The sequence below is a fragment of the Cupressus sempervirens genome, chromosome 7 (assembly GCF_028749045.1).
Source record: "Cupressus sempervirens isolate cs-2001-9-10 chromosome 7, ASM2874904v1, whole genome shotgun sequence".
Taxonomy (NCBI): domain Eukaryota; kingdom Viridiplantae; phylum Streptophyta; class Pinopsida; order Cupressales; family Cupressaceae; genus Cupressus; species Cupressus sempervirens.
In genome coordinates this window covers 698,519,089-698,534,476 of record NC_143124.1, presented here as the reverse complement: position 1 = coordinate 698,534,476, position 15,388 = coordinate 698,519,089, and the positions used below count along the sequence as shown (strand labels likewise).

At 33.0% G+C, this 15,388-nt stretch overlaps 1 protein-coding gene across 1 annotated transcript; it reads left to right on the top strand.

The window, feature by feature from the left end:
* Nucleotides 1-1,270: 1,270 nt before the first annotated feature.
* LOC149549133 (protein JINGUBANG-like) lies at nt 1,271-2,639 on the top strand. The gene has a single exon (XM_089794866.1). It carries the CDS (start codon nt 1,300-1,302, stop codon nt 2,503-2,505), a length of 1,206 nt encoding a protein of 401 aa, XP_089650992.1. The 5' UTR covers nt 1,271-1,299; the 3' UTR covers nt 2,506-2,639.
* The last annotated feature ends 12,749 nt before the right edge of the window (nt 2,640-15,388 follow it).

Sequence of the window (15,388 nt, the reverse complement as noted above, 5' to 3'; positions counted from 1 at the left end):
TATATGTTCTTAAGGCCATCATAGTGATGCTCTTAAATTTGCTTATTGGTATATAAGATTGATGTGTTTAGTTGTTTGGATATACACAAGGGGTAATACGAATGTGATATAATCAAAGGTTCGATTGACTTGAAAGTAGTGACAAGTGATAAAGATTATTGACTCAATTTTTTGTGCCTAAATGGAACTCCTATCCCAATGTATTGCTTCTTGATGCAAAAGACCAGAAACAAGGGACCCCCCTTTATAGATGCGATAATCAAAAATTGAAGAATAAACTAGCTATAAAGGAGATAGTAACAATATGTGAATGATAGATTCGTATTTATAGACAATATATTGACAATCATAAAATATAATTATAAATGTCGATTTTAAAAATGAGCATGTATCAAAATAATGTGATAAGAATTTGACATTTAACTAACACTTATAAAAATTTGATGGAAGTTATTTATTTTAAGAGATCAGCTAAATTCCTCCCTAAAGTAAAATTAGACATGTTAAGTCTAGTACTAGAATCAAAGAAGTTGCTAAGGAAAGAAAAATTATCAAGAGAAGAAACACTTGTCGAGATTCATCAAATAAAATTATAATTGATACTAATAGGAAGTGGAGGCACTTGAATGGATTGCTACGAAAACGACGAACGAGAGAGGTGTGAAGGACTCCCACGTTTGCAGCCGCTAAATAGAAATTACTGATTATTACAAGTATTTACATGATTTGAAATAGCAGCGGCGTGAAATAGCAAAGGAAAATGAATGGCGGGAAATAGCATAGATGCCCTGTCCTCGATACTCTCATACCTTTGTGAAAGAAAAATAAAAGTACCAAACACCCACCTGTCCTTCTGTAACGCCCCTCCCCGCTGCACCCAATTGCTCATCACCACATGTTCATTTCTGAAGCGCCCATCAAAAGAAACATCGAAAAGCACGAAAGATTCTTTTCTATTTCTCTAATTCAGTTAAAACCGGTCATGCGATTGATGATACCATAGCTATCAGTCATTCTGTTGTGATGATCAAAGCGTCGGCATTTTCACATGAATTCGTCCATTGCTATCACAAATTACGGCCTCTTATATTATATGCCCATTACTCTCCCACTTTTCTTTTCTGCTCTTCGATCAAGACTTTACTTTGCTACGCAGCTCTAGATTCCCCACACGTAACCCATCTTCAACTGCAAATCATCGTAAGCTAGACTATTTCTATAGCCCGGCGCACTCTCAACTTTCTCACACCATAAGACCCAAAGTGGGAAGAGCAAGTAGAAGTGAGAGAGTCCGTCAGAATGACAAGACAGCAATCCCCAAATGAATGCGCATTTGTGTGCTGCATGGCCTCTGCAGCAACCGGAAAGGGTTGCATAACTTCAATTGCATCAAAGGGAAATTTGGTGTATGTGGGTTCTCACAGTGGCGCCATTCTCATATACGAGAGAGCCACAGATGGGTTTGTTGAGATTGCCCAAATTGAGTGCAATGCCCCGGTAAAGGCTCTTGTAATTGAGAAAAACAGGGTCTTTTGGGGACTGCAAGACAGCAAGCTGAAAGTTTGGAGTCATCAATTTTCGGACAAGAGTTTAAAATTATTGACAAATCTCCCCACTGTAGAGGACCGTATTGTAAGGTCTCTGAAGCCCGGCAGCTATGTGAAGACTCGACGCCATCACAATCGACTCTGGATCAGACATGCCGACGCTGTTAGCTGTCTCTCTCTCTCTCTTGAAGATGGGGTCTTGTATTCGGGGTCGTGGGACAAGACAGTGAAAGTGTGGAGGTTGTCTGATTTCAAATGCGTGGAGTCCATCAGCGCTCACGAGGACGCCGTGAATGACATTTGTTGTGCGAGGAAAGGAGGAGTTTTGTTCACGGCCTCTGCCGATGGCACCGTTCGGGTGTGGAGGAGTGATCACCGTGATCATCGAACTGTTCTTGTGGCGACTCTGGGTGAGTGTAGAGAAGACGCTGTGAATTGCTTGGAGTTGAGCGCGGACGAGTCCATCTTGTACAGCGGAACATCGGCGGGGCAGATCAACTACTGGACTATGGATTCAAGTCTCCAAACATTCAAGAAGGGGTCTTTTTCTGCTCACAAACGCCCCCTTCTCTGCCTCACAACGCTGAACAACTTTGTGATGAGCGGATCTGCGGATTCGACAATTCGGGTGTGGAGAAGAGGAGAGGGGATCGCACATGCTTGCGTGGCAGTGATGGAGGGTCATGGCGGTCCAGTGAAGTGCATAACTGCTGCGTTGCCTTCATGGGTTTCTCCTGACTCCTCGTCCAACTATTCCTCCTCCCCTTCTTCTTCTTCATCTGCCTCGGGTTCTTCCTGGCATTATGGGTCTTGTTCTCGCTGCCCCAGTTATGATTTACTGATGTCTAGTGGGTTTGTTCTGTACAGTGGAAGCGTCGATGGCACCGTCAAAATGTGGTGGGTTGGTGATAATGATTGTAGCCTATGTGCTCCTGCTCAAACTGGCCAGCCATTTTAATATTTCTGTAAACAGATTGGTCTGCTGGAACAGAGCTATATGTATATATATAAGGAGACTGCACCACATTCCTGCTTCATGTTTGTACACATGTCACTGTGCATATGGGAAATGTGATATATTTAAGTAAATCGTGGCTTAGTATTAAATGTTTAGAACATGTTTATTACAATATTTATATCTGTATGGCGGAGGCTGTTATGATCTGAAAGCATCTTGAGATATATATATTTGAACTGTTTATACATATTTCAATGCGTACAATAATTATAATATGTGTAATCTACTTATTTATTGAAGATTGTTATACTAATTTTAAAAGGTAAAAAGTGGTTTAGTATCAATGTCTTAGAGTTGTCATTGTGTATTTATATTGTTGCAGCTTTTCGTGAGAAATGGATACTTTTTTATAGCTTTTCTTTAAATTTTTCTTAATATTTTCTTGATCTATGTGAAAGTTATAATAGAAATTCAACTTTATGAGACACTAGTCTTTTAAAGTAAAAAGCAAGTTAGATCATTTTTGATATAAACATCTATATGTGCTATTTTATCAACAATAAAACAGATTAAACTAGTAGTTCTCCGTGTATGTATGTGCAACAATTAAATCATAAGAGAGATTTGTCCAATTGAATGTAAGGAGAAGAAGAGAATCTTTGTTGCTATGGTAGCAATGTAATCTTAAATGATGAATCTAGCAATGTAAATCTGATCTTAGTTGACATATGAAGAAAGATTTAAAGAAACAAAAGATAAGAAATATTAGAAGTAGACAAAGATACTCTTTGACAAAGTGTGGACACAAACTATATTGTCCAATGTAGCCATTTAGTACAACATTAGAGAGAACATAGCTAACTTGCAAATTAAATAACTTGAAAAAGAATAGCGAAGAAACATAATATTATTAATTAACACACTTTTCAATAAATTTCATTTGTTGTACTTGAAATCTATGGTGTTTTAAGCTTGTATTAGACATGTATTTGAAGAAAATAAAGTATTCTTCAAATTCCAAATATCTTATTTGAAAGGTACGATTAGAAATCATTGTGTTCATAGATGACCTAAAATATAATAGTAAAGAGGGTAAACCTTCTTAAGTGTTGAAAACTATGATGTTGTAGCACACGAGGTCCTCTAAGAAACCGTTTCATAAAGAGAGTGGAAGTGGTATACTGTGATTTGCAACAAAACATTAGAATCATGTTAAATTAGTTGAAGGTGTTTTCATGCAATGTTACAGTTAATTTTTGTTGAATAAATACATATGTATATACAAAAGAAACATAAATTTGGTATATAAATAATTTCTTGGAAATAATTTTACTAAAAGAAGAAGATTGTGAGTGGATAAAATTACCGATTGTTGTATTTGGTAGATTTTCTAGAATGACAAGTGTTAGAATCCTAATAAATTGTGTTAGATTTTTGATATGTTGTGTAGCTTCATTTTAAAGTGAGTATTAGTTAATAAATAATTGGCAAGTAAATTTTCTTACTTCATATTTGTAAAATGTTGGTGTAGAAAAATGTTTGAAATAATTGATATAATTTTTACTTGTTACCTTTTTAAATTCAAATGTCAAGATGTTAATGGCTAATCATCAATATAAAGCTTAAAATATTCTAGCATGTCTCACCTTAAAATTAGAATAAATGTAGCATCTACTCATTGAATAGTCTTCACATAATTTAGTATCAATATAACCAACATACTGTGATGCCCTTACCAAGACTCAGTGAGTAGCTAGTCCTAAAATTAACATAGTCCATTCCAGATCCAATCAATGTATGGTCCTAGTGTAAATTGTTGTTGGTTAAGTTTTAAGAAAAATACCCATTGGGGTACCCGTGTGCTTCAAAGAAGGTTACAACCAAAGGGGACACTAAAAAAAATCCTAATTTCTTATTTTAGTCTTTTGAATTTTCTATTATTGCAAGGTTTAGTTCTCAAAATATTGATATTGCAGGTTGATTGAGTTCCAACTTTTAATATTATCTTCCTAAAGTCAACCTCGAAGCTCTATTTTATGGAATAATACCCTCAAGTTTGGTCACACTCTTAGTGCAAGGATAGAGTTAAGAAGAAGATCAAGCTTCATTTCTATCCATTTATTTGTTGAATAGTGAATTAAATTAGATAGGTAATCTTTCCTCCATTATAATTGCATCTGAAATTTAATTAGATAGGTAATCTTTCCTCCATTATAATTTCATCACTATTTATTTCATTATTGGCACATTTTGTCAAAATGGAAGCACCATATCACTATTTAGAAAAGAATGATCACATTAATGATAAACTAAGAGTTTTCTTCACTGAAGTTTTTTAAATGTTTATGCACTTTTTCTCAATGGATGTAATTGTTAGATCTCAAATTTATTTTCCTAGTGTGTTTTAGTCTTTTTCATTGGATGGTTTCATAGATATTTTTTAATATTTTGATTTCCTGGTCAAGATTCTAGTGAACCTAGCATGAAACATTCTTATACTAATTGAACTTCATCATTTCTAATGTGTTCGTAGGTATAGATCTATTATTTACACACTTGGAGGATTGTGTTGTATGGTTGGTAGTTTTGTTGACTTGCTAGATAGTTGAGATGTTGTTTTTGTGCACTAGGGAGAAGTGTTGCACAATTATGATAATTTTATGTAGTCAAGAAGGTACAATCTATTTCCACAATTTAGTGTCTTCTTTAAATTTTTAAGGTTTTTTTAATTCTATTATGATAAAGATTTTATTGTCACTAATGAACTATGTGACAATTTGGAAAAAAATTTATGAAGAACTCTTTATTAAATTACTAGTGAGCTTGTTGTTGAATTTGTGACAAATACCTTGTATTTTTTAGACAACTTATTGTATCATCTTAAAATGGAAGTGCTTCCATGTTGAGAGTGTTTAGCCCTCCAATTAAGTGGTTTGGGGTCATGTAAATCACCTTGAATGGGTATTTGTAGGGATGTGGTTGTTTCCCCCTATTTCTCCCCCCCCCCCCCCCCCCCCCTCTCTCTCTCTCTCTCTCTCTCTCTCTCTCTCTCTCTCTCTCTATATATATATATATATATATATATATATATATATATATATATATATATATATATATATATATATATATATATCTGAAAACTTTCTCTATGAAACTAAGGCCTTTGACTTTCTAAGTCAAGGATGACCTTTTAGGTCAAGTTCAACCTCAACCTTGACCCTAACCTAGGGAAGGTTCGACCTTGTCCCTAACCCCAGGTCCAATTTTCAAGTTCCAGGAGTTTCAAGATATCGATCTCTAGAAAGTTTCATTTTCCTACTTTGAGGTTGGGTGTTTCAGGTTTCAGAATAGTAGACTCCTAAATTACATTTAATCTAGGTTCATTTCTAGGCGTTAAGGTTAAATAATATTTATTTCTCCCATGTTGTCCTTCTCTAGAAGTTTATTCCCTAGATCTCTATATAAGGAAGCCTTCTCTCATTTTGACACCTATTATCTATGGAGTTTCCATGTACTATTTACTTTTCATAAGAAGATGATTTAGAGATAACTTACTATTATCAAGCATTCTATCATTCAAGTATCAAGTTTTCCATTGAAGGTCAAGGATTGAAGCATTCAAGCCTTTGAAGGGATTCAAGGCTCAAGCATTCAAGATTCATCATTCAAAACCCTAGATCTAACCATCACGGTAGTGTGATCTTCCTTCAAGATCCTCTGTTCATATTCAAGATCTATTCATTCTTCTATCAAGGTGGATTCCAAGCATACAATCATGGAGGTTTTGATTTATATTTGTTATTTTTATGTTCAAGCTTTTATATCAATAGACTTGTTTATATTTATAATAAAATTGTATATCTATTAATATCATAGTTCCATTGTTAGATTTACTTCTACTAGTTGCTAGCATTCTCTATTTCAATTTTACTTTTAAGGTTGATTCCAAACTAGGGTTTGATCATGGTAAATACCTCATCCAAATAGAAAAACCATTTTTCTTGCAGATGCAGGTGTTGAATAGTGAGTTAAATTGCAGATTTGGATACCCTTTTTGTCAAACTTGTGGTATCTATGAACAAAAATTTCGTTAGAGAAGTGTAGGTCAATATCGACTTTTAAGGTACAATTGTGCCCCAAGTAAGATTCTGCCCCTCTATCTAGGTCAAGGTTGACCTACATTCAAAAGGAAAAAAAAATTGTGTTTTCTACATCTTGACATTTCTAGTCCGAAAAAGGTTGCAAAAATCAACATTTTCCATATTTACCATACTTTGACATTAGTATTTGTCTTCTATTCATTCTAGATACCAAGTACATATTTTTCCATAGCAAGATTATAGAATCTCCTCCTTTCTTCCTATTCTCCATTGCTTGATCCATTTTTGCATTGATCACTTCCTTGTGATTAATCAATTTGGATAATTCCTTTTGGGAATTTGGGTTGAGGATAGGTCATATCTTCTCCCTATTCACTTATGTGTTTTCTTTCATTCAGTTATAGAATACTTAAATGTCTTAAGTTCATGTAATTTTCTTGATGTGTTTCGCTTTTTGACACATTTTTTACAATGGAACCCAAGTAGAGAATTTTTCCTTGGTGGGAAAAGGGGTACTCACTACAAGGACATGAACTTAAGAAGGCTTGCAATTTCCTTTTCTATATAAACAAATCTAGTAAGGAGAAATTAATGTGATCTTTTTATTAGTACAAGGTTTACCTAATAATGCATTAAATGGCTTGTTGGATGTAATTAAGCTATCAATTGAATTATCATTAAAAAAAAATATTTTGGTGACCAAGTCCCTTTTATTCAAGGACTCTGATATGTGCATCTCAAAGATTCCACTTATGTACTCTTTAATTTGAGATAGAAAATTTATCAAGATATTTAGGTATTTGGGTGAAAGTACAAAGTTGTGTCACCTTTCAGGCTAACTTATCAAAATGGCTAAATTTGAGTATCTTTTATCTAAAAATCAATTTTGTTCAAACATATGACCTTGATAAATTTATTCTAGCTAATTTATATATGTTCTTACACTTTTCCAATTGGAAATTGTCTATTTAATGCATATTTTGTAGTAGTTAGTATCCAATTACTAAAGAAATAAAATTATTTTAGAAAATTGATGTTTCAATAACTCTCACTATTTTTAATAACATATAATACACCATTTTATAGAGCTCAAAGTCAAGAATATTCTCATATAGATTCCATAGTGTTTTAATTAGATATAGTATATTATAATTAAAAAAATTTACAAGTATGCATTTTGACACTCGAAAAGATGTCAATTTTGAGAAACAAAAAAATATTATATCATATAAAAAAAAAATTACAAATTATATGATGTTCTAGAGGATAACTATTAGAGTAATCAGCTATTCTCTAGTCTTAAAACCTTATCTCTCCCTAAAATTTCTAGAGAGGCCTATTCTAAAGGACTTACAAAAATTAGAATTGATTGTTACCATATAAGATTTCAAATATTTCTTAGGCCCAATTGGTTAAGATATTTTTATACTACAATGGTAAGAAAGTAATAGTGAAATAATCTATTAGGTTTTAGCACTAAACCTTTCTTGTTCATGTCTCTACTTTACTCTTTTGATCTCTTTCCTAAATTATTCACGCACTTCACACTTCAAGTTAGCACTACTTCTACTTTATCTTCACACTATTGTTCTTCTTGGTCCACCTTCGATCTTATTCTTTAACTTCAACAACATTCAACAATGATTAGAAACAATCAACAACAAGAAACATCTTGATCATCCCTTTAAATAGATAATTTTCTCAATTCCACCATATATTTGCACTTAATTACAACTGTAGACCTCTATAATCTTCACATTCATTCAATCTAGACACTTGAGAAATAGACTTCCTCCTTGAAATTTGTACTCCATTTCAAATTGATAAATCTTCTCCATCAGATATTCTTTGAATTACTCAAGTCATTTATCTCATAACCAACTTTGTCTTTATATTTTAAAATTATTGAACATTCTTTATTCTCACCAAATGTTAACCTCAATCTAATCATGTACAAATTTGTTCTTCATGTTGATTCTCAATTATCATTATAACTCACCCAATCGATACTTGACTCAGTTTACACTAAACTTGAACACTTCTTTCTCATATTCCTTGTGACAAATGTAGAGCTCAATTAATACTGTATTCATGAATTCACGAACCAATCTGTATTGCATATTAATCTTACTTAAGATCTATTGAGCTGTCATTTTGCACAATGCTTAATGACATGAATCCTTTCAAACTCCTCTCTTGAAAAGCTAATATAGGATCAACTTCAAGGTTCTAGGTGATCTTGTGACCTACTAGAATTATCTCAATTGAATATAAATGTGTATGTTCACAAGGATGCCTTTTCTAGTTTGAATGATTTCAGATAATATGTTTGATCTATTGTTTGAAAAGTAACTAGAAAAGAGATATATTTTTGGTATTTTTTGTTTTGTGATGAATGCAATTTATCAATGCAACTATATGAAGTCCTATTTTAACCAAGTGTTAGCAAAGCATATAACAAAGATAAGGTAATGAGAGATTAAAGAAAATAACTTGAAAGAGAAATTCCAAATGGACATAAATCATGATAACAACATGTCTGTGAGTTAAATCATCAAAAAGATCAAGTAGGAAACCAATGAAAATAAGAGCAGTGCTTCCTCAATCCCACTAATGTAATCATCGATGGGAACTTAAAAAAACTAAAAGATGTTTCAATTCTCATCAAATCATAATACCATGAAAAGTGTGCTCATGTGAGACAAGAAGCTATGTAGGAACAATAGGTGATCTTTTCTCCAATTCATTATGTTAGCGGAATTCATTAACACAAGGCAAACACCATAACTAAAAGGTTGCACAATCATAGCAACACAATAAAACCATTGGTTCCAATATTATTCATAAACATGAATTCACAAAAATAACTACACTCAGAATGAAAGCACCAATAGCATATATTATTGCATCAAAATAATGGCTTTCAATACATATTACATCCATGTATTTATAAGAAATCTTCTCCTCCTTTTGTGTTAGGAGTGAGAGCTCCTAAAATGAAAACTCATGTTAAAAATTAATTTAAAAAATTTAATTATATACAAACTAGCGCTCTAAATGGTGCTAAGTAGGTCTCCAACCTTGTTTATGTTCATTAATGGGTACATGAGCCTTTACATGACATAAAAGAATAAAACAATGAGAAGATAAGAAGAATGTAGCAGTAAGATGGTCTAGGAGTCTCTAGAAGCTCTAAAAATGGAAGCTCAGCCTTCACTAAGTGTTTCTGGAAGCTGAATTATCATCAAAATGCATTTCCAGTGCATGGAATGCTCTAAATTAGGAACCAGTAGTTAAGTATCACCACATTTCTTATTCTTCAAAAACTGTTGGTGCACCTCCAAGAAAAGCACACTTGCTCACATGTGCACCTTGGTGATAGGATCCAAAAAACCAAAAATTATTTCAAGTGTCAAAACTCGATTTCCAACATCTAGGTTTTCTTCCCCTTTATACCAAAATGATGTGTGGATGTTTTCCTTTGAAATTTTAGATAGAAGAGATAATTTCTTGAGGGGCTAATAAGTCTAAATCTTCATACTTTACCCTCACTTCCATGTGGAAATCATGAAGTGTGATCTTAGCTGTTGTAAAAGAAAAAGGAAGCCATAGTAATGTTGAGGACCTCAGGGGGCCTCTAGATGTTTTAAATATGCACACCTACACACCTTCTAGAGATAATTCATTCACCAAATCCTCAAGTTATGCACATGCACACCTGCTCACCTTCAGGGAATTGTTGTGAAAATAGTTTTTGGGTTTTTCTCAAATGAGGTTTTAGATTATTCTTGCATACTTAATTTGATATTTTTTATGATTAAGGTCTATTTGTGCACCTTGCACACCTGTACATTGCTCTTCAAAACTTGTAAAATTGTGCACCTTCGCACATGCACACCTTCTAGAGTCCTTCAACTTATGCATATCTCAAAATTACAATGCGCACCTGCACATTTTTTGGAGACAATTTATTTAGCAAATATTCAAATTGCACAACTATGCACATGTGCACTTGTGCACATTCAGAGAATTATGCAAGGTGTTGATTACACCAAAAAATCAAAATTCTCAATTTTGAAACAGTTTCTGGGTTTTTCTCAAACAAGGTCTGAGAGCACTCTAGTTTACTTATTTTGCTATTTTTTATTATTTGTACCCTCATTATAGCCCAACATTTTGTTAGACTTGAACTCCTTCTGCTTCTTGTATCTGAAATCCCAAGGCACCTGTTTTGAAAATGTACATGCAATACCATGGTAATTATTTTGTGTTATGGATGATGAGGATTCCATGATGACCTATACAAAAGATAAACATCAATATACTAGTGTTAAGGGTTTTAAGAAAAATGACACTAGCTAACTAGACTCAAAAACCCAAACTGCAAAACTTACACTCCTTAAGCCACCTTGGAAGATATCATATTCTAACGAAAGAGCTTTTGTGAGCCAAAAAAATGGGAGATCCCCATTTATAAAGTTGAAAATGGGGTGTGTGTTGTGGAACCACAATAATATCATGTAAAGAAATTATACCAACATTATACTATCAGATTTTAACTCACTTAAGTGCCTATTGAATACCATACACTTATCAATAGTCTAACTCGTCATACTTTCTTCAAATCCTCTTCATCAATCAAGTGATATTACACTCTAAAAAATTAGCATAATGTCTAACCAACTAAGGCTTGAAATCAATGAAAACATAATAAATAATATTGATCTTACATATATATTAAAAACATTATTAGTTGGGCAGACAATCTCCCCCTTTGGCATTGATGACAACACATAAATGTAAGATTTTACATTACAAAATATTACATCATAAGATAATCTAATGCATGTATTGATAACAACACAACTAGATTCATCTCTCTAACTTGATTCAACTTCTCCACAAAGGTTTAGCATTTCCAACTTAGTGTCCATTTCGACAAGTTCTCCCCCTTTGGGTATAATTTACTTTTTGTTTAGGATTATTGTCATGTCAAGTTCTCCCCCTTAGGACATAATCTCTTAGCATACTTCTCTTTGATGAAAATATGCATACTTCTCATTCTCATTTTAGCTTACTCATCCTCCTTTCTTACATATTCTCTCCTTTCAATTCACATTCTTATTGGGAATGAAGAAAGTAACTAAGAGGGGACCTAGGTAAATCAATTACAACAAAAATAATTCCCTGTCCCTAGATGTTAAAACAAACTTTTCACTAATAATGCAATAATGTCTAGCTCAGGTTTAAGATATTGCTAACACTCAATTAACAAAGAAGCCTTATGAATATTAATTTTTTTTAACCTTTAGTAACTTAGTTGCAATAAAAACATAAAGCATAAAGAAAAAAACACGAACATAGATGACACCAAGATTTAATGTGAAAACCCAATTTGGAAAAACTACTATGCAACTAGTTACAATGTTTTTCACTCTTCTGAATTGAGCCTTATTAGGATCCAAGCCTCTTAAAGGTTACAAAACATAAAATTAAGTATAACCTTTTTAAAGGATTTAGATCACCCTATTAAGAGTGGCCTAGTTAGAGGTCTTCAAACAATTCCCTCTTGAAATGTCACCTTGTTAGAGGATTTACAATATGACTATTAAGTCAACTCTGTTAAGAGACTTTTTCACTATTACAATGGTACCAATGTAACATCAATTTGACTTGATTTATGAAGCAACTTCTTTTGTAATTTCAGATCCCTATTCTAGATTATTGACCTTTGGATCCTTAGAGATCAGAATATTCTTTGCAACTTATCTTTCACACTTTCCTGTTGTACCTTACATATCCATCTTATTCCACATTTTACTTATGCATTTTATCCTCACTACTTGACCTTTCATATATATCATAAATTTTGATAACTCAGCTTGAATACCCATTCAAATAATCATTAAATATCCAAATAGTCAACCTCAAACAGTTAATTATTAGACAATTCTATTTTTTTGTCACTCGGTCAATACTGAGATTGAATGCTCAAGTAACACTGGGAGTCCTTTAATGGCTAACTACTTAGTTAACACTACAAGCAAGATATCCTTTGTTAACCAACTTGTCAATTAATTGTGAATGTTCTTCATTACCTGACTGCTCTCTCCATACTAAAAATGTTTAGTTAATATTGCAAGTCCTTTAAGTCCCTCTTTGGTATTGATGATAACACGTGTCAACAAAAAATGATAATATCAATTATATAATATTTGAGTGAATGCACCAAGTTGTGGTGCCAAAAAGATGACACACAACTTAAATTTTCAAAATTCTAAAAGCATGAAAATTCTATAGTGTGCGTACACTTAGGCTTTGGCTTCGAACACTAAGCACATGCGTACTATAATGCATGCACACTTTTTTAAAATGTTATATATGGGTTGCAAACCCATGACTGATTCCATTTTCTCTTCTTTCTTTTTGTTTCTACCTTCTTTTCCCTCAATAGCGCACATGCAATTTGTAGAAGTTAAAGAATCTTCTCACTCTCCTTCTCAAACTACCTCTTCGTCATCGAAGATCAAGATTGGGATCAACAAGTATGTTTTCTACTCTTGTTTTGGCATTATTTTGTATGTTTTTACATTCTTTTGTATGTTTTTGAACTATTTTGTATGATTTCTTAGTTTTGCTTCAAATTTTATTTATTTATTTAAAATGCAATTGGTTTCTTATCAAGAAATGTGAAATATCAACCAACAAATCCTTAGCTTGATCAACAAAATCCAAATAAAAACCCTCCACAAGAAGAGCAAGAACTTCTGTAACTTCCATTGATTGAAAGATCTCCTCTTAGCACTCAAGAAAATATAATGAATGAAATAGAAAGAGGGAAAAATTAATTAGAATCAATCATTGCTAGTTTGAAATCTTGTGAGAATACTAATCATATGAGAGCATAATTGGCATCCTCCCTTGAGTCCATTATGAGCCATGTAGCTTATTTTAGTGGTCAGTTAGATAGTTGGTAGAGAGAAGAACAAAGACAATATTATGCAAACAAATTATCCTATAAAGATGTAAGAAAAAAGGACATAGTGAAAGGTAGCTATGTGCATTGTTTAAAAAGCCTAGAGAACAAGACATTGTTAAACATATAACTAAAAGGTTCCCCATCCATTGGTACATACATAATGATATTAGAAATAAATTTTAGGATAGATGGTGGATGGTCTTTGATGCCCCTCCCTGCAATAATCATGAGGTTCCAATTTATTTCTTAAAGAAATTATATTGTGAATTGTCCTTGGGGAGATGCCCAATTATTTCAACATGTTAGATTCTCAAGGTAGATGTGGGGGATCATCATTTGGGAGGTTGGAGGCACATTGTGACCCTAATGTAGTTAGGGTGAGTTTTGTCAAGCCACAGGGTGAGCATGTCAACATTCCTTCAGTTATGAAGGAACATGTAGAGACCAATACTCTAGGGATTATCAATGCTTTGATATAGACCCTCATTCATTGCACTAGTCCATTAGTCAAGGAGGAACATTCTTTGCATCATGGTCAAATGTACATGTCATGTGGATCCTTATGGATGTTTGGCAGTCATGTTGGAGACACTATGGATTATGGGCTAGTCAATCATGAGTTCCTAGGTGATACACCTAGCATTGATACATAGGTAAATTACAATTATAAAAAACTAATTTTATAATATTTCATATGTACAGTGAATGATTAACTAATTAGCATATCTTAACATTGTTCAAAATTTAGGGTAAGAGTGTTGATGGCCCTAGTATAGATTCTTTGGCCCCATTTTACATCCCGTCAACGAGTCAAGAGGTATATATCAAATTAATCATTTAAATTAATGCATGTATTTATTAAGTAATCATATGAAGGATTGACTAATTTTTTTAGTCCATGTGCATTAGTTCTCTATGGAACCATCGACATTCACAAGGGAATCTGAACCTAGGCATGGTATGAGCTTCAAAGAGGTACATTTGTTTCATGTTAATTTAATTTATTTGTTTATATTATATACTATATAAAAAAAATGTAAATTGTATTATATGATTTGTAGTTTTTGATGTATACGACTCCTCTTCATCTTTGTCAGTCCATCAATCATCAAGTTGCTACACGATGGCTAATTCAGAGCCATTGATCGACGTATGAAATATTTTTCATAGTTTCAGTTGTTATTTATAATAGTTAGTATTGAAATTTTAAATGGTATTTATAAGTATGATCAAGTGATTATACTGATTGAATTGTTGTAGGGCCTTGTTACTCCCTATCATATGCAAGCCTTTGAGCTAGATGTACAGAGTGACTCAGTAAGTGCACCAAGTTGTGGTGCCAAAAAGGCGACACCCTTTTTTTTCTAACTTTCAATAGTCTGTATGCACTATTGTACACACATGCTATGGCTGGGGTATCTTGAGCCATAGCGCATATGTGCTATAGTGCATATGTGCTATAGCACATACATGCTTTTAAGAAACCCAAAATATTATAAATGGGCTACAAACCCATAGCCCATTAATTTTTTCATCATTTTATAGCTTCCCCTTCTCACAACGCATATGCAAATTGAGAAAATTGAAGGTTTTCACCACCCACCTTGTCAATATGCCTCCTCACTATCATAATTCAAGATCATGAGCTCGTTGTATGTTGTTTAACCTTTTTCTTTGAATTGTTTTATATTTTTTTGTATTGTTTTGTAGGCTTTTTTAGTTTTTCTTTAAATTTTTTTATTTATTTAGATTTCAATTGATTTCTTATCAGGAAATGTGAATAATGAACCAAAAAATCCCTGAG

Excerpts from the sequence above, each read along its gene's own strand:
- LOC149549133 (XM_089794866.1), top strand. The coding sequence starts at position 1,300 with ATGACAAGACAGCAATCCCCAAATGAATGCGCATTTGTGTGCTGCATG.